The following is a 24,461-nucleotide window of genomic DNA, read 5'->3' as shown; positions in this document are numbered from 1 at the left end:
CTACCCCCTATCCTAAGACAAGGTCATTACATGGGAATGACAGAGTCTTCTCCCAATTCCTATGTGGGAGCCAGAGAGAGCCAGGACAAAACCTGAGACCCTGCACAAACAGTAGGAAGCTACTGAAGGTCTTTCGCAGGGTGAGAGGAAAGATGCGCATCCTGAGGCAAGCTTTCTGATTGAGTGGTAGAGGACATGGGAGAATGGTCATTGCAGATGTAGTGAAGCCACTGAGAGGCTATTGCCAGAGTCCATCTGAGTTTGGACTAGGGTGGGGATAGTGGATTTAGAAGTAGAAAGATGGGGGGGGGGTAAAAACTAATAGATTTCATGTGGAAGTTGAGGCGGGAAAGTGAAGTGGCACAGGGGGTGGGGGAACCCTCAGATTGGGGCTTTTGCAACAGAATGAGGGTGGGGCCATCTATTAAAACACGGACCACTGGAAGGGAGAGCCACAGAATTGGGGGAGAGGCACATCGAATCATGAGCTTCATTTTAGACAAGTTGGAAGTGTTAATGGTAGATGGCTGGGGATGTGGCTTAGTAGTAGAGTGCTTGCTTAGCATGTAATAGGCCCTGGGTTTAATTCTCAGCACCCAAAAAAAAAAAAAGTTGATGGCAGATAAAATGAGACCTGTAACCCAGGAGTCTCCAAGAGTCATCCTAGAGCAGGTGCAAATTGAAGATGCCATTATCAGATACCGAAGAGAAGAGGAGAGGGCCTGAAGAAATTCCAGCATTCAGCATTTGAAGAGAAGATAAAATCTGCACAGGGGATATGGGGCCAGAAGCTTGAGGAGTGGAGAAAGTTTGAAATAGCATTTGTGAGTCAGGTGTGGTGGCACATAGTTTGAGCTATGCAGGAGGCAGAAACGGAAGAATCACAAGTTTGAAGCCAGTATGGGCAAATTAGGTCTCATCTCCAAAAATAGAACATTTATAGAGAACAGAGAGAGGAATTAAGACAGAATATCAGTACAACCTTGAAGACTCAGTTGGATGTATTGCTGGTGAACTTATGGCAGTACTCATGTGCTGGGTTGTGATCCTTGCCCTTATCCTTTGGCTGCCCTGATACAGGGGAGGTCATAAAACTGGGGTCTACATCCCTGATGGGAGGTGAGGACTAATTATCCCAAAGAACCTTCTTCAGAGACTTTTCAGTTTCCTTCAGGGGAAGGAGACCACAATCTGGGAAGGCATCCTAACATTCCTACATTTAATTACACAACTCCTCCAGCAGCCCAGGGCCTGGAAGCAATTTCTTGCTTCTCAGGTGTTTGCCAGCTGTTTGCTCAAGCCAGGGGTCCAGAAATGCCACACATCACTGTAGCTTTTTCCCACTTTCTCAGTCCATTGTATGAGACCCATTTAACCATCCACTGCACTCCTGATGGGCCAGTCATTTCTAATTTGGAGCTATTACAAGTAGCCTAGCTCAGTTCCTGACAGTTCGGTTCTAGTGTATGCACCCTGTGTACATTAGTGCTTTGGGGGGTTCTATTTCTTATGTGAAAGCCCCAGTCAAGTCTGCTTTTTTCTTTGCCCCCAACTCCCTCAGGCTCAAGAAAGCCTCCTAAGAGGCCAGATTTTGCAGCACTTTTAATGCACAAAACAAAAGGGAAATGGCTGGCTTGGTGACAGCCTTCATTCCATGTAGAGGGCTCAAGTAAAGATTCAGTCCAGTTGGGAAATAAGTTATAGTTCACAGGGCCTCAGAGCTGAGAGCAGGAGATGCTGTTTCTCTTGACAGCCACAGGAGTAAGGAATCCATTTTCTGGGAATGAAAGGGAAAAAATTGTTGCTACAGGATAGCAGACATCCAGTATTCAGCTGATGGAGCCAGCCAGTGTCCAGGGGAAGCCCAGACCATTCTGCATGAGGCCAGTAGGGCAGCTGCTATAAGAGCACCTCCCTGACTCTTCACCATTCAGCCACATAGAGCATCATCTCATGTGATGATTTCTCAGCTTCCTCGATGCCTCAAAGCCAACAACATAACACGGCTCTCAGTTTCTGAGAGGCAGCCTGAGGCCCAGTTGTCCACAGCTGCTTCTGAGCTCAGCTGCTGTATCCCTGTCCTCCCAGCACAGCCACCCACCTGATTTCAATGCATGTATGCCTTTGGCTGCTCCATGGCCTGGTGTGCCTGCAGCACTGCCACAGCCTCTTCTATCTGCGAGACACAAGTAGGAGGGGCTTAACACAGCTTCTCAGAAGGATCCCAAAAGGGCCTTGGCCTCCCCCACCTCAGCATGATAAAGAGTCTGTGAACCCCTCATCCACTGCTGCTTGCAAGATCCCTTGCCCCATGGTCACCTTGTCAAGATAGAGGTACACTGCTGGACACTGGAAAAAACCCTTATACCGAGTCAGAATATAGTTCCTTATACCAAAACCTCAAGTAGCACACCCTCAATTAAGGCCCTCTCCCACAGGTGGGGTGATGCATGCCTGAAATCCCAACAGCTTGGGAGGCTGAGGCAGGAGGATTACAAGATCAAAGCCAGCCTTGGCAACTTAGTGAGGCCCTAAGCAACTTAGCGAGACACCCTGTCTCTAAATAAAATATAAAGGGCCGGGGATGTGGCTTGGTGGGAAAGCACCCCTGGGTTCAATCCCCAGTACCAAAGTGGGGGGGAAGCACTCTCCCACACCAACATTCAGCAGGCCTTCAAGGAGTGTGAGCAAGAAGATCCACTTCATCTGGCCTCGTGGCTGGGACAGGCCTTGTCTTTGGCTGTCCTGCTGACCAGGCTCTACCAACCTTGGCGTGGAGGGACTCTGGAGACTCCAGCATGAGCAGCAGCTCCGAGTTGTCGATCTCCAGCAGCATGCCTGTGATCTTGCCGGCCAGCTGGTTGTGTACGTTATGGACAAGCGGGTAAAGACGCTCCCCTGTGTGGACAAGCTCTGATGGCTTATGCCACACCTGGCCCATACATAGCCCAGCACCCAAGAGTGGTATCAGGGGTGGAGCAGCGAGGACATCTGGGTTCTTAACCCAGTGCTCCTTCTAGGCTGTGTCACTTACTGGGAACTTCTTTTTTCAGCTGCATAGTGCCTATGGCAAGCCCTGCCTTAAAGGACAGTTTGAAGAATCAAATTTGATAATGTATATGAAGTAATTACAGCACAGGGCCTAACACAAAGTCAGTTGCTGTTTAAAGACCACTCGTTCATTTTGCAAGAAATAGTTCTAACTAGATACATCGAAATTCTGGACAGAATATGATAATGCTGAACTTGGGAGTTTCTTTGGAGGGTGGAAAACAAATCATAGGGCAAATTCATCTTCCACTATAAGGATTTCTAACAAGAAGTCTTAGTGTTGGCGCCAGGCACATGGAGGGTCCAGCCAGGATTGGGATCTTAAATGGTGGGATAAGGGTCTTCCCATAAGGGAATGTTTACAGAGACCGCCTAAGAAAAACTTCTGCCTTTGTTAAGCACATTCAAAAAAATTTTATAGCAGATGGGATGGGATATGGAATGGCAAAACCCTAATAAATAAACCGAGAGATGAGCGGTGTGGAAGTATCTAAGGCCTTCAGCCGGAAGATCTCGGTGACCATGCAGGGAAGATGCTGCCAATCAGGAACAAGCCTGCTCATTCAGTCACACAGTCTCATGTCATGGACAGAAGTGAACCAGGAATTCAAGAGTCCTTTGCACAGATTTTTTGCACCTCCCTGCAGTGGGCACCAGGACACAGATTAAATTTGGTAACAAACTGTAACACCCCTGGGCCATTTCTCAGCCTCAACTCAAGGTTGTCCGCTTTCTTATGGTGCCTCCTGATCCTGGCCCTCTCTACATCTGGGGTGTCTCTCACCAAGTCAGTCAGAACAGCAGAACTGGAAAAAGCTTGGGCTGACCAGAGTTTTAAGACTAGGGTAGAAGCAGATCGGGTGAGATCGCTGGGCAGCTCTGTGAGGCTCCCAGCAGTCTTATCAGCTCCCAGCCCTCCTTTTGCTGCCCCAATGTAGGGGTGTTAGCCACTCACCAATCATCTGCTTTTGCTCATGCAGGGGCGCTGCAGCCAGCATGGATGCGGTCAGGGGCTCCTGGCCAGGCACGTGCACAGCAGGCTCCTGGACCTATACAGTGCCGGGGACATGTCCCTTAACCACAGGGATGGGAAAGGCCTCCAAATACTATGTGAACACAGGCCTCCAGGAAGGTTCTGGAAGAGGGGAGCCGGGGATAAGGTCTGGACAATCAGGTGGGGCAGAGTCCCTAACAAGAGCACACGGGTTAGAAGACTTAGATGTGCTATGACCCCATATATGCCCCTAATCAGTGTTACCAAATAAAAGTCATGCATCACTAATCACTAAGTGCCAGATAAAGCACCGTATCAGGTAGCTTTATGGACACGTCCCCAGAACACCCTTTCACATGTTGGTAACTTTAAAAAGTGTTTTTGCTGTTTAAAGACCACTCTTGTTCAAATGCAAAAGATAGTTCAACTAGGCACATTAGAATTCTAGACAGGATATGATAGTGTTGAATTTGAGGCCTCTTTTTGGTAGGAAAATAAATACACAGTCTTTCATTAAATCATAGTAGATATTTTTAGTCCTATTTTGATACTTAATCACATCCCTTCAATACTCAGTATATTCTTAGAATACCTTTCACTGATGTTCAACAGAAATCCAAATTAATTTTAGTAATAACCTATGCAAAGCAAATCATAATTAGCAAATAAAATATGACCCTGGCCCTCTTTCCCCTTCTGCTGCACACATTAGTTAATGGAACTTTATAAGCCAACACATTAGCCAAGGTTCTGAGCCAGGATTCCCATAGCCCAGAGTAGGGCGGGCAGCTGGGCCAGTCTTACCCCACGGGTACTGTGTACAGTTGAGGGACATTTGTATGGCTGTAGAGGCCGGCCTGGTGTAGAGCATCCTGCCCCACTGGGTCCTATCGTCTGGGTACCAATGTTGGCTGTAAAAAATAAACAGGGTTCAAACAGCTGCTATCCACAATACAAAACCCCAAACAGAAAATAATGTGTTGGTTAGCATAGAGAAATTGAAACACTCGTGCACTCTTGACAGGAGTGCAAAAAACAGCCACCGTGGAAAAACATGTTACATGAGTGTTCCTCAAAAAATGAGAATCAGCAAATCACCCAACAGTTCCGCTGTGGGTATGTACCCAAAAGAATGGAAAGCAGGGTCTCGGAGGTTTGTGACTCATGTCCACAGCAGCAGCATTCACAGCGGCCAGCAGGTGGGAGCAGCTCAGGTGTCCCTCACAGATGAGCAACACGTGGCATATGTGTACAATGGAATATTATTTAGCCTTAAAAAGAATGGAGATTCTGGGCTGGGGTTGTAGCTCAGTGGTAGAGTGCTTGCCTTGCATGTGTGAGGCCCTGGGTTCAGTCCTCAGCAGTATATAAAAATAAATAAACAAACAAATATTTTTTTTAAAAGACAGATTCTGACACATGCCACAGCATATGTGAATCCTGAAGATACTGTGCTAAGTGAAATAAGTCACAAAAGGACACATTTATATAATTCTACTTACATGAAATACTTGGTATAGTCAAATTCTCAGAGACAAAGTAGAATGGTGGTTTCCAGGGAATGGAGGGTGGGGGGAAGTGAGGAGTTAGGGTTTAATGGATATATAATTTGTTTTGCAAGGAAAAGTTCTGCAGGTGAATGGTGGCAATGGCTGCAACACTGTGAATGCACTAAATGCCACTGAATTGTACACTTCAAGATGAGTAAGGGAGCTGGGCGTGGTGGCACACGTCTGTAATCCCAGCAACTTGTGAGGCTGAGGCAGAAGGATCGCAAGTTTGAGGCCAGCCTCAGCAACTTAGTGAAACCTTGTTTGAAAATAAAAAGGACTGGGAATGTAGCTCAGTGGTAGAATGCTCTGGGTTCAACCACCAGTACCAAAAAAAAAAAAAGTTAACTGGTAAACTGTTATGTATATTTTACCACAATAAAAAGAAAAAAGCAGGGTGCGAGGGCCTGGCAGTGACCTCAGGCCAAGGACTGAGTCTAGCTTGTTCATACAGAAGCCCCAGATGCCAAGCGCAGGACCAGCACACAGACTCGCATGAGGAGGTTTGCTGAGTGAAGCAATGGCTGTGCTTGCCTTGCAGCCAAAGCCCACACGTGTGCACAGCCACTGCAGTCCTAAGATCCAGCTCCTGGCTGTGTGTTCTCAGTCCTCACAAAAGGGACGCGCTATTCTTACACCCATTTTAAAGAACAGGTGATCAGGCACAGTAGTTAGTGAGGACCAGAGTGAGCAAGTCCCAGGAGCTGGAGGCCAAGCTAACTTCCACATACATGCATGGCCTCCAGAGTCAGCCTGGCTTACCAGGAGGCAAGGTCACCATGGAGACTGGTCTTACTCCCTCCAAGGCCAACCTCAGCACCAAGACTTGCCTACCTTCCTCACACCCACAGTCCTCTTGGCCCTGCGCACACTCACCCACTCTCTGGGCGTGGTGCATCGGGTGGAGCTCCTGAGTGGAGGCCTGACTGACACTGCCAGCGTGGGCCTGGGGGTGCCGAGACATGCCTGTTGGCCGGACCATTGCAGCAGCTGGAGGACAGACGGCTTGCAGCACAGAGAAATGGAGAGAGAAAGTTTATGGGCTATAATCACCATGCTCTGAAAGGTCCGGGGCTGGGAAGGGGAACTACAAATTGACAGCAGAGAGATGAGTGACTCCAACCCAAAACCAGGGAGTAGGAGTACGGAAATCTTCAGTGACAAAGCCAGCTCATGTCTGCCCAAAGCCCCAAGATGCCTAAGTGCTGGGGTCATGCACCTTAGTTCCCCTAAGACAGTTTTAAGTGAACGTGAACTTGGCTCTTAGGAAGGTCATCAGCAGTGTAGCCAGAGGAGTTTCATTTTCTCAGATTTGTTACAAGATTTTTGTTTTTGTTTTTGTTTTTGTACTGGGGATTAAACCCAGGGGCCTTAACCACTGAGCCACATCCCCAGTGCAGGGGGGAGGGGCGCGGGGGGGCCCACTCCTCCCCTTTTTCTTTTTTAATTTAAAGACAGGGTCTTGCTGAGTTGCTTAGGGCCTTAGCCTCCCGATTGTTCAGCTATAAATGAGAGAAGTCTTTGGAGATAAGGACAATGGCCACCCTGCATGTCCTCTACAGCCTTGCTACTGTTCTGGGGGCTTCATGCACACTCATTCAGGCCCACACTGAGAAGAGGAAACTGAGGCTCAAGAGAGGTGAAATGGCTTGACCCTGTGTTACACACTGCTTCTGGGGCCCATGCCCATAGGCTGGGCTGAGGGTATGGGGGCTGGGTCACTCACATGAAGGTCTATGTGGCTGGGCTGTCCACCTGGGGGCAGGCTGGATGGAGGCCATGGAGCCAGAGGCACAGTACGCAGCCTGGGCCGGAGGCTGTGGGGGAGAAGAGGACCTAGAATGAGGGGCTCAGCAATAGAGGGGCCAGGTGAGAAATCTCATCCTTTCAGGGACACTACTGCAGGAACTCTACTGTCCTCTCTAGGGAACAGGTTAGTAAAAGGCTCCTTCCTCTCTCATGAGACCCTTTAGGGAAAGATCTCAGATTTCAATCCCTGCTCCTTATCAGGCCTAGATGAAAAAGACAATACCTCTTACTCAGATTTGTACCAGCTGAGAGGGCATGTCACCAACCCTGTGGCTTTCAATGGCTTATGTCTTCCTACTTTAAGTCCCATGAGGTCCTTTCCCAAACCAGGTTCCTCAGAACAGCAGTGCAGGGAGGTGTTAACAGGCACCCCACACAAACCACCATGAACTGAGGAATGCTTCCTGCTCTCCCCTCTGTGGGGGCCACCGTGGGGTCAGCGTGTTCGGGCAGGATAGTGGATGTGGTAAAGAAATGGAGGCTCCTTTTGTTTGATACAACATCTCCTCAACTTATCTGACCAAAGAAAGTCTTTCTGCACAAGCGATTCAAGACTCTCTCAGGCGGGGAGATGCTCCTAGGTACTCCACCTTTTACAGGTGAGGTGACAGCTTCAGGGGTTGGGACAGTGCCTAGTGAATTTTCAACAGAAGCTCTCCCTGGAAGCTCCCGCCTTCCTGCTCTACCTGGCTATCAGGGAAAGGGTGTGGCGGGAGCTGCGGGCAAACTGTCACCTGGGGCAGAGCGGGCAGGAAGTAGCTGGAGGGCTGCTGGAAGGAGCCCAAGAGGGGGCGGCCCAGGGCCCGCACCGTGGAGAGGCGCTGCATGTACTGGTTGGTCAAGATGGCCTTCCGCTCCTCTTTGCGCTGGGCCAATGCCACGTACAGAGGCTTGGTGCCCACGATGCGCCCATTCATCTCTGTCACAGCTTTGGTTGCCTCTTCTGGAGAGGAAAAACACACAAAGCCAAACCCCTTGCTGTGGCCACCCTCTGTCATCACCTAAAAGCAAGACAAGACAAGGGTTGCTGGGGATGGAGGAGGAAGACTCCTGAGCTGTGCTCGCCTCCTCCCCCAGGAAGCCCCATGAGAAACCTGTGCTCAGGGGACAAGCTGTGCACCCTGTGTTGACTGAGGCCACTGTGTGCCAGACACTGCGTGCCTTTACATGAGGCTCACGTGCACAGCCTCCCGGTGAGGGAGGTCCTGCAGCTCCCACTTTACGGGAAGAAAGGGACCCAGACACAGCCAGAGGCCTCTGCAAGGCCCTGGACCAAGTTTTTAGGAGTTTGGGGAAGATATTCTCAGCCTTATAAAATGGCCTCATTGTTTTGGAGTAACTTCAGACTTACAGAAAAGTTACAGGAACAGTACCGAGCCCTGGGTCCCTCGCAGCCTCCCTAAGCTAGCAAGGCACATTTGTCCAGACTCCAACCCTGATGCAATGTGATTAACCATGACACTCTCCCCGCCCACTCTACACTTCATTTGGATTTCACTTTTTTAACTAATATTTTTTCTCTTCCAGGATCTCCCCCTGTTTTGTGGGTAAGCTTTCCTGAGGTTGAGACACTGCCCGGGCTCCCACACTCTAAGGGCTAGAGCTCTTTCCAACACCTGCCCTTTCAGAGCCCGTGCTCTGACTTGGTGACTTTCAAACAGCCACCCCACAGTATAGCTGGGAACCCATAGATTCCCCCCACCCAGGGAAGTCATTATAGAATTCAGAGGGGCGTGAACTTAATGGGGAAAAGTGACAGCCTTATTTCTACACTAGCATTTCCTCCCATTATGAATATGGGCAACAAAAGAAAAATATCATGGCAATTTTAACCAGGCCTATGACTATTGCGAAGAAAAATCATGACATAATGTTGCTGATCTCAAACTGTCATTTACTCTGCTACCCTGATAGATCTTAGGTTGATGTGTTAATAAAGAAGTTCTTACTAGGCTGGGGATATAGCTCAGTTGGTAGACTGTTTGCCTTGCGTGCACAAGACCCTGGGTTTAATCCCAAGCACCGCAATAAAAAAACAAGTAGTACTTACTTCTGACATTTTAGTATTTTGATGTCATACTTCAATAAAACTGGTTTTTATAATCCTGTGAATTTTATCATTTAAAAATATTATTAGAAAGGATCCACAGGCTCACCAGACAGAGATGTTGACACAAAAATACTGTTAAGAACTGTTAGTAGGATGCCAGGCACACCTGGAGGCCGAGGCAGGAGAATCCCAAAGCCAGCCTCAGCAACTTAGTGAGTCCCTAAACAACTCAGTGAGACCCTGTCTCTAAATAAAATATAAAGAAGGACTGGGGATGTGGCTCAGTGGTTAAGCACCCCTGGGTTCGATCCCTGGTAAAAAAAAATATATATATAAATAAAAATAAAAGGGGCTGGGGATGTAGCTCACTGGTAGAATGCCCTGTGTTCAATCCCCAGTAGCAAAAAAAAAAAAAAAACTGATAGGTAAAAACAATGGTAATGATAATTAATAAACATGCAGAATTTATTATGAACTTGACTGTGGACTAAGTATTTATAGTAGTTAGTTTATACATCAACTCAATTCTCATAATCACTACTTTATATAAAATGGAAAATATATAAAATTATATAAAATCCTCATAACCTGATTGGCCTACTGAAAAGATGATCACCCCAGGTGTCCCTCAACTCTGAGCAATCCAGATTTATATATGTCCTTTGTTCAAGGACTCCTCAATGTCAGTGAATCTCCTTAAATTAAATACAATGTGTGCCCGATGGTCACAGCCACTCCGGCCTGCTGCACATGGACTGCACGTGCTCTGTATGCAGCTCCATGCGCAGCACTCGGGAGCCTCCTGAGGGATGATGTTGCTTCCGTTTCACAGGTGGGTAAACAGAGTCTGAAAGGCACTCACATGCCCAGGTTCTCCAGCTGGGAAATGGTAGGGCTGGGATTTAAGATGTAGGTCTAAGGAACTCGAAGAGCCCAGCTTTCCAGTACAATACCAAGGGTGCTGCACTTCCTAAAAGCAGGACCTGATCCCATAGCTTCCTGTCTCATTTTTCAAAAGGTCTCTACCTCTCCACCCTCCCAAATGAGAATCTTCCCCAGATACCAGGCTCCCTGAAGGGTTTAAGATTGGATTCAATGTCGAGAGAAATTCTAGATCCCTTTCTAAGACCCCAACCATCACATATGCGAAGGTCCCCAGCCCCATCACCCACACTGTTCCGAATTCCCACCCACAGAGCCTGACAAGTCAAACGCTGCTGCCACTGCTACTCCAGGAAGCCTCCCTCCGTCCCACCTAGCTTTGCCTCCAGCATCCCCCGTTCTTATGAGTTCACAGTATTTAAAGGCTGTTAACAGAACATACCAGTCTGTTCCAGAACACACCTGGTATGTTCCTAGATGCTTCCCACAGTGTGGGATGAATAGCCATGGGTCATCTTAAAACCATCTGGGGACTTTTCAAAAGGTGCCCAAGCCCTGCCTCCAGATATCTACATTCAATTTGTCTGATCCAGGTCTGTACTGAATAACTTTCCAGGCAATCCTCAAGAAGCCAGGGCTGAGCACCATGCAGTGAGCCCATGGCTCTAAAGAGATAAGGCTAAGAAGTTAAGACTCCTGGTCAGGGTCATAGAGTTACTGAGTAGGAGGACCATTTTCACATCTCAGATGTCTCACAGGGGTGGGCACACAGGCTCAATAAATGGGGAAGAATGTGGAAAACCAATACAACCCAATTCTCTCATTTTTCAGATAGGAAAACGGAGGCCCAGAGGGGTTATGTCATTGGCCAAAGCCAGAAAACAAAGGTCCACAGAAATTTTAAGACATAAATTTCCAGAATCTGGCATACAGCAGGTGCTCAATAAATGTTGTTACAGTGCACCCCAACAAATCCAGTAGTAGACTATACATCTACTTTCTTTCCCTCCAACCTAGACAAGGCTGCAGATGGATTATGAGCTCCAATAGGGTCAGACGGAGCCCTAAAAAGCCCAGCACCAACTCCCCAAATGCCCAGTGAGAGGCTGGTGGGCGTGCGGGATGGGAGGGTGAAGGGGAGGCTGTGCCCTGGACGCGTCCCGGCCCTCACCTTCGCACTGGTAATCACTCCGTAGGGAGAGAACACTTTCCTCAGTCTCTCGTCATCAATGGAGTCATCCAGATTCTTCACATACAGGTTCACGCCCTATAGGAAAGGGCACTGCTTGATTCGCCGTCCCGCCTCAAGCCCCAGATTGCCTCAGGACGACATCGGCTGCCATGGCCACGAGAGTCACTGGGAGCCCTGCCAGCCCAGCCTCCTGTTCTCAGGCTCCCATGGCCCATTACCCAGAAGCTGCAGCCCCGGGCAGTTCTCATACACCTGCCGGGTCCCCACCTCCCCATGGGCTTTACGCACTTTATAGATGGGAGACACGGGGACGCAGAGCTCCTCCCAGGCAGGGCCAGCTGCCACTCACGCCTGCTGGCTCAGAACCAAGTAAGTTGACTCTCCCCTGGTGCCAGGCACACCCCTAGGTCCTTCACACATTTTGACATTTAATCCTTAAGAGAAGGAGACTTTAATCCTCATTTCACACACATCAAAACTGAAGCAGAAACAGGTCAAGTGCATCGCTTCTGATCAGATAGCCTGGAAGTGGCAGACAGGACTGACCCCGGTGGTCTAACCTCAGACCCCTGGCTCCTTGGCACTGAATGTCAGCTGCCCCCAGGACCTCAATGTCCTCCTTCCAGACTGCCCAAGCACAAAAGTGTGTGAACACACAACAGAATTGAGACCCCACCATTGTACAGTTGAATATCCTGCTTGCCCATATTGTGTCCTTAGCCTGTACCCAGTAGCTCCCTGCCCCCAAAACACGACCACTGAAAATTCCACACATTGCCAAACATCCCTAGCGTAGAGAGGAAAAACTGCTCCTCACTGTGCGCTACTGAGGATGGACTGCGCGCGTGGGTGTAGGTATATATGGAGTACACACACCCTTCTCCATGAGGGACCTAGAACTTCTATTAAAAACTTTTGAGGGATTCATTTCCCAAAGAAGGCTTAAATTGTACTGAGCTACAATTTTAATTACATGAATTAACTTAAAACGTTTTTAAAATATTTTTTTATGTTGATAGACCTTTATTTTTTATTTGTTTATACGTGGTGCTGAGAATTGAACCCAGTTCCTCCCACATGCCAGGCAAGCGCACTACCTCTGAGCCACAGCTCGAGCCCCTTAATATAATTTTAATGATTGCACCACATTCCAACCTTTGAATGTGACACATTTGGCCTAATTATTCGTAGCCTGGAGTAGGATTTCCTCTAGGGATTTGGAATATGTAGAGCCCTTTGTCCACATGAAGGCCTGGGCTCACCTGGTAGCGGTTCTGCCTGTCCTGCTTCATTTGTTCGAACCTGCGCTTCAGCTCATTTTGCCGCTCTGCCCGCTTCTGGGCTCGGCCCACATACAGCAGCAGCCCGCTCACCTCCTTCCCATTCATTTGGTCCACAGCCTGGGGTGGGTGGGGAGCAAACACCTGGTAACCACCCAGACCTGGCCATCTCCTTGGTCTCCAGCCCTGCCTTTGGGCCTAGAGGGAACTCCCTGCAAACCACTCTGGCCTTCCTTGCTCAGGATCATTAGTACCGGATAAAGGTCATTCGAAAAGTTTTGCAAAGTGAATTATAGATCTTTAAAATTTGAGTAGGGCTCTATTTAAAAAAAAAAAAAAATTGAAGTCGCAAAGTTTCCCATATTTAAATTAAAAAAATATATATAAATATATAAATTAGTTGTAGTTGGACACAATACTTGCACATGCTAGGTGAGTGCTCTACCACTGAGCCATATTTAAAATTTAATTATTTTAAATATATTCAAGTATTCCCATATTTTAAACACATATTACTCAGTGAAAGAAGCCAACCTGTAAAAGCTACATGCTATATGATTTCCACTATATGACATTCTGGAAAAGGCAGAACTGTGAGGTAAGTACAAACGGTCAGTGTTGGCCAGTGGCTGGTGGGTAGGGAAGGCTGAAACAGCACAGTTTCTTAGGGCAGTGAAACGCTGATAGTGAGACAATGAGCACATGTCCTGTGATAACCATGCGCCAGTGCAGGTTCATCAGCTATGATGAGTATGTCACTCTGTTCGGGGACAATGACAATAGGGGAGGCCAGGTATGTGTAGGGATAAAGGGAGTATACCTATACCTGTGCCTTTCACTCAATTTTGCTGTGAACCTAAAACTGCTTTAAAAAGTAAAGTCTGCTAGAAAATATCTGAAATTCAAGTTCTTACTGCAACTACATGTGGACAATTTGAACAGAGCAGCAAGCAAATGTCATGATTACTGCTGGGCATGAAGGCACAGCTGTAATCATGTCATGTAATCCCAGCTGCTACCTGGGAGGCTGAGGCAGGAGGATCAAAAGTTTGAGGCCAGTCTGGGCAACTTGGCAAGACCCTGTCTCAAATAAAAAAGGTCCAGGGATGTAGCTCAGAGGTAGAGCATTCCTGGATCAATCTTCAGTCTCTCTCACACACACACACACACACAAAAGGAAAATTATAATCATCACTTCATATCGGAATTTCACAGTACGAAAGAATCCTTTTTGCTAACTGAGGACTGTAAGTTTTATTTTTTTTTTTCATTTTTTAGGTGTAGATGTACATAACACAATATCTTTATTTTTTTTATGTGGTGCTGAGGATCGAACCCGGGCCCCGCCCTTGCTAGGCAAGCACTCTACCACTGAGCCACAAACCCAGCCCTGTAATTTTTTTTTTTTTAAATAAACATTTGTGTGTTAGCTGGGCATTGCAGCACACGCCTGTAATCCCAGAAACTAGGGAGGCTGAGGCAGGAGAATCAAAAATTCAAGATCAGCCTCAGCAACTTTAGCAAGGTCCTAAGCAACACAGTGAAACCCTGTCTCAAAATAAAAAAATAAAATGGGTTTCGGCTGGGGATGTGGCCCAAGTGGTAGCGCGCTCGCCTGGCATGCATAGGGCGCTGGGTTCGATCCTCAGCACCACATAAAAATAAAGATGTTGTGTCCACCGAAAACTAAAAAATTATATATATGTATATATATACACACACACACATTATATATATATATATATATAATTTTCTCTCTAAAAAAATTTAAAAAATAAAAAATAAATAAAATGGGCTGGGGGTGTGGCTCAGCAGTGAGGTGCCCCTGGGTTCAATCCCAAGAAAAAAGAAAAAGAAAAGAAAATGTTTGTATCTTAAACTAAGGATTTAGCAGGCTTAGGCCAGTTAACTGCATAAAATTCCGCATCCTCTGCAAGAAGTGCAACTTATCTCCGTTATCTATGGACTTTGAACTTCATTTTCATTAGCTCAACCACAAGAATCAGAAGTCAATGCCAAGCATTTCTTGACTCAGTGGCTAGGATTTTTCATGGGTCTTTTATTTTTTACACTGTGTTAGGAGAAACGTTGCAGGGAACTGTCTTAAGTGGCTGGTTCATTAGTAAAGATTTGTGTCTGATGAGGACTTTGGCTTCCCTGCCTCAGTATTCAGTTCTTTGAACTGCAAGGCTTAGAAGTGACCTTGGGGATGGAGCCTTTGCCCCCCAGCCTAGAAGGGCCAGACTCTCCCACCCTCTTGGCCCAAATAGAGGGGAACTTCTTCCCCTCCACAGCGGCTGGAGGCCCATACACCCGATCTCCCTTCCTCCTAGTCCTGGCTCTGCCCCTCCTCCCTGGAACAGAGCCACTGGGCGGCTCCTACCTTCTGGGCTTCCTCATGCTTTTCAAAGTTGACAAAGCCGAAGCCCCGGGAGTGGCCGCTGTTGTCCCTCATCACCTTCACACTCAGCATCTTTCCTGGGAAGGATCAACCTGGCTCAAAGGGGAGGTGGGGAGCCCCAGGATGCTCCCTCCCTGACCTCAGGAAGCCTCAGGAGGGCCCTCCTCATGGCAAACCTGGGTGTGACAGAGGAGTAGTAGGGACCCTCCTCCCTCAGGGAACCCACACACCAAACTGGGAGAAGAGGTCCTGCAGGGCCTGCTCGTCCGTGTCCACGTGCAGGTTCTTCACATAGATGTTGGTGAACTCCAGGGCCCGGGCGCCCAGCTCGGCCTCCCGCTCCCTTCGAGACTTGAAGTGGCCAACAAAGCTGTGGACACACCACCAGGGCAGGCAGCGGCCAGACCTTAGCACCCCTCACCGCACCCCCAAGCCACCCAGCATCATTGGGCCACTTGTGCCAGTCACTGTCCTTCCCAGCCTCCACCTCCCTCACTGGGCAACTGCACAGGGCCATTCCATGTAGATGAACCTGTCCAAGACTCTCCAACAGCCAAGGGGCTATGTTTCAGAGCTTGTCCCTAGCATAAGATTCAGAAGACTTTATTTTGTGACAAACACACACCATATACCAGGCAGCTAAGAGCACAGGAGGCAAGAGCATGAATTTGGGATTTAGACAAGAACTTGAATCCTCAGTCTGCATCTGCCTCACTGTGTAACCCTGGGCAAGTTACTTCACCTCTCTGAGCCTCAGTGCTCATTCCTGTGAAACTGGGATCCAAATCACATCATGAGGCTTTGCTTATTCATTTAATACATACCGAGTGCACTAGAAAAGCAGGACTGAGTCAATCAGACAAGGTCAATGCCAATGTCACTCTGGGGGATGGGCTGAAATCCCTTAAATACAACATTAATTTTAAGTAATTTCCAAGTTCACATAAACACACCTCGGAGAGTACCTTTTTCCTCTTTCCATTTTATTTCTATTTTTAAAAAGAGACAGAGTCTCACTGTTGCTCAGGCTGGTCTCAACGCCCAGACTCACACAGTCTGCCTGCCTTAACCTCCCAAGTAGCTGGGCCACCAGACAGCGCCATTATGCCGAGCTGGCATGTCTCCTTAAGGGGAAAAAAAAAAAAAGCATAGCTATGTGCCGTCACCACGCTTGTAATCTCAGGGACTTGGGAGGGTGAGGCGGGAGGACTGCAAGTTGGAGGACAGCCTTATCAATTTAGCAAGACGTCGTCTCAAAACATAAAAGCATAGCTCTGTGGTAGGTGTGAATCTAGGGGCGCTCTAAGAAGAGAGACAAGCACACGGAGTGCTGGTGCTGATGAAAACCAAACGGCAGAGGGAAATGTGAGTTAATACTTGCTAACAAAGATGATACTTTTTTTGGGGGGGTGTGCCAGGGATTGAACTCAGGGACACTTGACCACCGAGCCACATCCCCAGACCCACTTTGTATTTTATTTAGAGACAGGGTCTCCCTGAGTTGCTTAGCACCTTGCCTTTGCTGAGGCTGGCTTTAAACTCATGATCCTCCTGCCTCAGCCTCCAGAGACGCTGGGATTACAGGCGTGCGCCTCCACTCCAGGCAAGATGACACCTTTTTGAGAATTGGTAAAAGCCCACCTAGGTCAGTGTGACCTGTCAATAGGACCCCTGCCACCAGAGACCCTGACAAAATGCCCCCAGGTACTCTCCCAGCTCAAAGCCGCCTTCACTCCACAGCACTGAGGGCTGGGCCACCAGATGGGCAGAATCCACACTGGGGAGGGCGCAGCCAGAAGCAGGTCCCCCCCAGCATCTGTACCTTCCTATCTGTAAAGCAGGGTTGACACCGGCCTGAACAGGCTAAGCATGTGCTGCTTTTCCTTCTGTCCCCAAATCCCATGAAACAAACAAGGTTTAAGGAAAATGCACAGCCAGACTGAGAAGACCGAGTCCACGGACCATGTGGCCTTTAGCCGAAATCCTCTCTCAAATTTCGAGATGGTCACTGCATTTCTGACTCGGGACAACCCTTTAACACCCGCATCAGCTCCAGTTTGACATCAGGAGAGGCCCTGAGAGGTCAAGCAACTTGCCTGAGGTCATGCTTCGGGAAGACTGCTGCCTAGCGTCTGGCACCCACCTTTCCTAGTTGGTGGGAGCCACGGTCCTGTCCCTCCAGCCTCCGACCCTCCCCCGGGCACAGCCACTCACACTTTGCGGTCATTCAGCAGCATCCCGTTCATGGTGCTGATGGCCTGCTGCGCAGCCTCATGGGTCTCAAAATGCACAAAGCCGAAGCCCCGAGAGCCGTGCTCGTCACATACCACCTGGACCACAGGGAGGAAGGACAGACAGAACATCCAACCCCCAATCGGAGTTCCGGAGAAAAGGATGACAAAGATGATCATGAGTGCCCAGCCCCCGTGTGCTCACTCTGCGCGTGTCAAAGACGGTCCCATGAGGACCGGGGTAGCTCAGTGGGACAGTGCTTGCCTCCCTGGGTTCCATCCCTAGCACCAAAAATAGAAAATAATCCTATGTCACATAACAGCACCATTGTAGAGATGGGAAACTGAAGTTCAAAGAGACCGATCCACTTGCGTAAGATGATCGAGTACTCAGAATGAGCACACTGCGCCACACCACAGACCAGCTCTGCCTTCCTACGCCAGCAGGTCCTCAGACCCCCATTGTGTTTTCTTTTTCAGTAGCACTGGGGATTCAGCCCAGGGGCACTCTACCACTAAGCTGCATCCCCAGCCCTTTTATTTATTTTTTATTTTGAGACAGGGTCTCACTAAATTGCTAAGCCTGGTCTCAAACTTGCCATCCTCCTGCCTCAGCCTCCCAGGTAGCTGGGATTACAGGTGTGCACCACTGTGCCCAGCTTGGGATGCTCTTTCTAAAATGTGGTTCTGACCAGTCTGTCTGAGCTCCAGTGGCTCCTACGCACAAATTTCTCAGCGTCTGAGGCTCTCCAATAGATCTGCACAACTGATCCTGCATCCAAACTCATGCCCAGCACACACCCTCCACCTCCCAGCCCCAGACAGGGCTCTTCCACCCACACTCAGTAACATTGACTGGGACCCCACTGTGGGTCGCACACTTGCAAGAGCATCCTATACTTTTCTTGATATGTTTGCTAGGAGAAACCTCCCAGACAATTCTCAACCTGAGTCGGAGAGGGAAAATGGAAATAAATGACTTGTCCAAGGTCAGCCAGCAGGAAGAGCTTCTTAGTTATTTTACTTGCCATGTGTTGCTGACAGTACTTCAAGTGTCCTTCCATTGGCTCCACATAACTCAGTTTATCCCCATGACAACCTATGAGGTAGGTTCCTCCTACTAAAGTCACCTCTTTAGGCCTAAGGTCATGGAACCAGGAAGTGGAAGAGGCAGGGTTTAAACACAGGACATTTGGCCCCAGACCATGGTCTGACCTTATGTTGCTCCCAACTAAGCAACTGGGCTTGGCACTTAGGTGACCTGATTCAGGTTATGTGCTCTTCCCACAGTGACACAGAAACCTCTCTGACAGCTAAATGGCTCTCTCCTTCCTTATCACCATCACGATCACCATGCTTCTCCCTCAGAGCTGATTTCCAGCTATTCCATCTCCAACTGGCCCAAGAGCTCCCAAGGTGAGGGACACACCGTAAGCCTTGTTTCTAAACCGGCCCACAACAAAGCCTCATTAAGTCTGCAAAGACCTGCCTGCATCACACGGAGCTTTCTGTCTACTCCTCAGAGTCCCAGAGGACCTCAAGGCCCGTAGCCGGCAAAGACACACTGATCCCTGTTCAATTTTCTTCAGTGGCAAATCCACTAATTCAAATTCTGATTCTGCCACTAAAAATCAACCCCCAGTGCAACATAACTGTGGACAAGGGACTCCAACTCTCTCAACTTCTCTGTCCTCAAGTGCAACTCAGTGATCCTTTGCATGATTTAAGGGGCTGTGGAGGGAAATTGGATGTGACCATATTTGCAGAAAACCTAGCACTAGAAGGTACTTAGCAAATCTGCCATTGTTACTGAAGAGTCTCTCTCTTCCACTGATCCTCAAAGATGGGGAGCAGCCCTGTCTCTCTGTCACAGGGAACTTTAGCATATTACTATACCTCAAGTCTCAGTCTGCTCCTCTGAACCACAGGGAGAGTCCCTCATCCAGAGAGAAGGCATGAGGCCTTAGAACTTAGGGATTGTGCCTGACACAAAGTAGCACTCAGAAAAGTTCCAAGACAGAGATGGCCATAAGCCCCCAGGAAGGTGGTTGCCCCAGAGGCTGCAGGGTAACTCACCAGCCATCCCCATACAACGCAGGGGCAGAACACCCAGGCTTAAGCCCTCTGGCCAGCACACACCAACCTGCTGTCTGGCCTCTGCTGCTCAACATCTTCATAGACAAAGTGAGAACAATCAGAGACCTTCTCAAATGATAATTCATCCCATCACTCAGCAAATATTTACTGAGCACCTATTATGTGCTCATGGCTAGTTGAGATACTGGGATGCAATAGTGACTAAATACAGGATCACTACTCTGAGTGAACTTGCATGCCAATGGGAGAAAAATCCTTTTGTTTTGTTTTGGTGCTGGGGATCAAACCTAGGGCCTCATGTATGCTAGGCAAGTGCTTTACCCCTGAGCTCCATTTCCAGCCCCCAAAGAAACCTTAACAACAAGATGTGGCAGGGTCTGGGGGTGCAGCTCAGTGGTTCCATTTGTATTCAGCAGGCACAACAAAAACAAGATGTGGACACTGATGGTCATGATAGCCCCATTCATGGCTTTCCTGTAGCCTTTGTCCTGTAATCTCTAGCCCCCTCACTCTTCACCCTGCCTGTGGGCTGGTCTTGAGTCTTGTCTTGGCCAACAGCATGCAGAAATATTCGTATCCTAGTTCGGAGTTCAAGACTCAGAAGGCCCAGTGAGTTTCTACCTTCTGTCTACGGGGGCCCAAGCTAGGCCGCTGGAGGGTGGGAGGCCACAGGGAGGAAAGCCGAGCTCCCAGCTCCCAGCCAAGCACTGCTTCATACACCCCAGAGGCCTCCCATCAGGCAGAAGGAGCACAGGAGGGAGGGCAGCCAAGGTCAAACCAAAGTGCCCCGCTGGGTTCAGAACAAACCACCAACTGCAGAGCTATGATCTAGATAGACAGTGGTCGCTGATGGCCACCACTTGGGGCTGGTCACACAGAGGGCTGACAGGTAGATTCTGTTAGTTCTGTTGAGACAAACTGAGAAGAACAGCTGTAGTTCAAGTGCTTGCTATACCTGGGGCTGTGCTGAAAGGACCTTCTAAACTGTAAAGGGAAGTGCTGGTTGGCAGCCCTGCACCACACAGGTATTTGGCACACCCACCTTGCAAGAGAGGATGTTCCCAAAGGTGGAGAAGGTATCATATAAAGCCTTGTTGTCAATGGAGTCCTCCAGGTTCTTGATGAAGATGTTGCCCACACCTGATCTGCGGAGTCCTGGGTCTCTCTGTGACCACATAATGCGGATGGGTTGGCCTTTGATCAACTCAAAGTTCATTGTGTCCAGTGCCCGCTCGGCTGGACAGGAGGAAAGAAAGAAGCAGATTAAGGGAATTTCCTGACCTTGACCATCTATGACACTTAATTAGAGCTGGAAAACAGCCATTGTGTGGTTCTCACCTGAGACAGGAGCCTAAAAGCTCAGGAGGGATGGGCTGAGAAATTAATGTGCACAGTGCTACTCCCACCTCCCCAAACCCAGGTGAGCAAGGATTCCCATCTTCATTTTACAGAAGGGAAAACTGAGGCTTAGAAGGGTGAAATGTTAGTGGCAGAGCCAGGTCTATTTTGTCCTCTTAAGCACACTGAGTAGATGAGAATGTAACAGAGGGGTCCAAATGACAAGGGGTGGCAGCAGTTTAAGGAAATTAAAGCTCAAAGGTGATGAACAGCAGAGCTGAGAATCAGTCCCACCCAGGCAGTCCAGCTTTGAGGAAAGTGAACGCCACCTGTCTGAGCCCGTTTCCTCACCTGTAAAGTGAGGACAATGACAATACCTCCTTTGCACACCTAGAAAAGAAGTAATGTCACCTACCCCCAACCTGTTGGACAGACTGAAAAGTCAGGCATACAATGTGACACGTTTGCACTTTGCACTGGATGTGCAATAGGAGTCTGGTAGATGGCAGTGTGTCTGAAAACAGCCACTCCTATTCACCCTCCTGCCGCTGCCACTGCCTGTCCCTCCAAGATAATAAATACACTGCCTTTGCTTTGGGGTTCTGCTAGTTTCAGAGACATGGAGGGAGCTGGGAAGTGCAGGGGAGCAAGCCTCAAGGAGTCCCTCATCCAGTCCCAGCATCGGCAGCCAGGGGCAAGACTCCTGCTCCCTGCAGCTCAGTGCCCCCGTTTATGAGCTGGGACCAAAAGGTCAGGTCCCTGGACACTGGCCATACTTGCAGAGGGGCTGGGAAGCCAGGAACACCATATAGCAGGTGGGGCGGGACAGAGGAAGGGGGAAGCATTCAGTTCAGCCACACAAACCCCAGCTCAGGAGAACTTGCCCATCCTCCCAGGACCCCTGCAGTAAGCCACCTTCTTTTGGACTGAGGCTGGGGCAGGCTTTTTTTGGTCGTTTTGGAGGGTTACACCACAGCATTACAGCTATTATTCACTATTTTTCAATCCAGATCTCCTTTCTCTGTGTGGGTGTGGGGGGGTGTTCTGGGGATGGAATTCAGGGCCTCCCCCATGCTAGGCAAGATCTACCCTTGAGTCACATCCCCAGGCCCACACAAACCACTTCCTTTTTTTTTTTTTTTTAAAGACAGAGTCTCCAGCGTGCCCAGGCTGACCTCCACCTTGGGATCCTTCTTGCTCAGCCTTCCAAATTGGACTAGTTGGGATTATACAGTTCTCCATTCTTCCTCTCTTGGGGAGTAAGCCTTAGCCCCATGGATACTGGGGTCGTTTGCCCCAGCTCACCTCACAATGGCAGAGCTCCTATTCTTTTGTCCTCCATTCTCAAAAGAGGTGCAGACCTACTCATCTAACGAAGTCTAATCAATCCTATCAGCCTTGGGACACCGGCTGGAAGAGAGGGCTTTTCGGGGAAAGTGGAGGCCACAGCGTAGACCTCATGTCAGGCTCCCTGGGAGGCTGGCGCCCAGGTTTCTGCACTCTCGAGCTGAGTTGTGCCGTCTTGGGCGCCTCCCTCCCCAGGTGCTTCCAATTTCATCCTCACAACCACTCCTGAAAGCAGACAGGAGCTCCATTTTGCGGAGAAGCAACTGGGCTCAGAATGGTTGAGTAACCACAACTGTCTATTTGGGGGTCAGGTCAGGTCTGCCCTACCCCAAAGGCTTTAGCTGTTTTCACGTGGTCTTAATCTCTCTTCTGTACAAACGGAGCAAGGCAGTCACTGCAATTCTCGCCTCAGCTACCGAGCCCCTTCCAAGACCCTGCATCTCTGCGCCTCCGTTTCCCTGGCTGCAAAATGGAACACTTAAGCGAGCGGCCAGTCCTGGGGGCGGTCTCTCTGGACTGGGGCTCGTCCCCTCTCGTCCGCCCTCCCGGGGGCTCACCGTCGGCAGGCTGCTGGAAGTTGATGTAGGCGTACCCCAGCGAGCGCCTGGTGGCCACGTCGCGGCACACGCGGATGGACAGGATGGGGCCGGCGGGCGAGAACGTCTCATAGAGCATGGCCTCGTTCACGTCTGGGTGCAGGTCGCCCACGTAGAGCGAGGCCAGCGGGTAGCCCTGGCCGCCGGCGTTCATGGTGGACCCAGCCGGGTGCGGGGGAGACGAGAAGTGGGTCACCGCGAGGCCCGCGCTGCGCAGGCAGGGACCTACCCTGCGGCGGCCCAGGACTATCCCTCCTGCGCGCCTGGCCGCCCCTTCCCTTTACCGCCCCCACCCCCGGGCCAGCGAGCCAATCGCCGGGATCCAGCCCCACCCCACCTGGGGGCCCTCAGCCATCTCAAGTCGCAGGTGCGAGACATCTCAGACCCCGCCGCGGAGGAGGGCCTCGGGCGGCCTAGGGTGCTGCGGGCGCCGGTGGGCAGCTCAGGAAGGGCGGGCTACGGACGGAGTTCTAATCCAGTCACGCTGCGCCTTTCTGGACCCATTTCCCTTCTCTGTAAAATGAACGGGGTCTCCCTCTTGTCAAGGATTAGAAACTGCTTTTTGCGCTTTGCACTTGCAGAGGGGAAAATTCTGAGCCAGACACGCTGTTTCAACTTGGGTACAGATTGTTATCCTGCCTACGGAAATGTTTTTCTGAAGCAGCTCGACCCAGTCCCACCCTAATGTGCTGGAATGGTAAACTTCAGTGACCGGGGACTAAAGGCTGCTTCAGAACTGGGGATCCCTGTCCTTCAGGCCTCCCTTGCAACTGGCTGTTCCACCGCCAAGACCTCTTGGTGAGACATCACCTGCCACCTGTGGAGGAGGTCTTCCACCTGCATCCCATCAAGGGTTTACTTGCATGGGAACAATAGGGACCCAAGAGCAGAAAAGGGCCAAGGAAGTGGCCCTACAATAAGCAATGAGGCTGTTTGCAGCCCCAATGTAGGACCATTTTGTTTAAATTCCTGTCCATTGTAGACGGATCCTTTATAGTGGTTCTTCCAGGGCCTCAGCTTCCCCTGACCTTGGATTGGGCATGGCTTCCACAGGTGTGACAGTTCCTGAACGGGGGCCTGAGCTGGTCTGCCTGTCTAGCCTCACACTACAGGTACCAGTTCTCATCTTAAAAAATACCCCTCTGTGGAGACTTCTCTCCTACAGGAGTGTGGATGGTTTTAGAAGGGGTGTAAACCCTATGAAGAAAGTGCTGCCAGTTATCATGCACAGCAGTACCAAGACTCAAGCAACCCTAAAGTTGGTTTCATCTCATTGACTAGGTTGTATGTTAGGATTTAAAAAATAGTCAGGGTTTGGGAAGTGCTGCAAAATAACTGTGCATACCAAATCTTACAAGCCACAAAAAGTACCTTAACATCTGGTTTACTGTAGATGTTGGAGAGGTCTCAAGTAGAGAGTGTTTAATTAATGGTAATTTCTTTATCACACCTTTGATTTCGGTTCTGAAGGATGAAATAAAGCTATTTTCCTATTTTTCTTTTGTTATGGTACTGGGGATTAAACCCGAGCCTTGCACATACTAGGCAAGTGCTATACCACTGAGCAACAAAGTTTTTTTTGAAACAGGTAGGGCTAGGTTGCCCATTTGGCCTTGAACTTGTGATCCTCCTGCAACAGCCTC

At 49.3% G+C, this 24,461-nt stretch overlaps 1 protein-coding gene across 1 annotated transcript; it reads right to left on the bottom strand.

The window, feature by feature from the left end:
• Positions 1 to 569: 569 nt before the first annotated feature.
• Pabpc1l (poly(A) binding protein cytoplasmic 1 like) lies at positions 570 to 23,042 on the bottom strand. The gene is made up of 14 exons (XM_048810724.1): positions 22,780 to 23,042; positions 20,580 to 20,773; positions 17,424 to 17,539; positions 15,440 to 15,579; positions 15,192 to 15,286; positions 12,791 to 12,928; positions 11,508 to 11,603; positions 8,139 to 8,405; positions 7,322 to 7,412; positions 6,472 to 6,600; positions 4,850 to 4,956; positions 4,007 to 4,100; positions 2,768 to 2,898; positions 570 to 2,176 (listed from the first exon to the last, which is right to left on the bottom strand). Exons 1-14 carry the CDS (start codon positions 22,970 to 22,972, stop codon positions 2,108 to 2,110), a joined length of 1,860 nt encoding a protein of 619 aa, XP_048666681.1. The 5' UTR covers positions 22,973 to 23,042; the 3' UTR covers positions 570 to 2,107.
• Positions 23,043 to 24,461: the final 1,419 nt, after the last annotated feature.

Source organism: Marmota marmota, unplaced genomic scaffold (genome assembly GCF_001458135.2).
Source record: "Marmota marmota marmota unplaced genomic scaffold, marMar, whole genome shotgun sequence".
NCBI classification, from domain to species: domain Eukaryota; kingdom Metazoa; phylum Chordata; class Mammalia; order Rodentia; family Sciuridae; genus Marmota; species Marmota marmota.
Note: the sequence above shows the minus strand (reverse complement) of the source record. Positions and strands in the feature narration are given on the sequence as shown.

What these genes read in the sequence shown, in the direction of transcription:
- Pabpc1l (XM_048810724.1), bottom strand. Translation starts at nt 22,972, where the DNA reads ATGAACGCCGGCGGCCAGGGCTACCCGCTGGCCTCGCTCTACGTGGGC. An exon ending in GGAACATCCTCTCTTGCAAG is followed by an intron (nt 17,540 to 20,579) that starts GTGGGTGTGCCA and finishes CCTGTGGTCCAG; the next exon opens with GTGGTATGTGACGAGCACGG. An exon ending in CAGAGTCCCTCCACGCCAAG is followed by an intron (nt 2,177 to 2,767) that starts GTTGGTAGAGCC and finishes TGTGTCTCGCAG; the next exon opens with ATAGAAGAGGCTGTGGCAGT.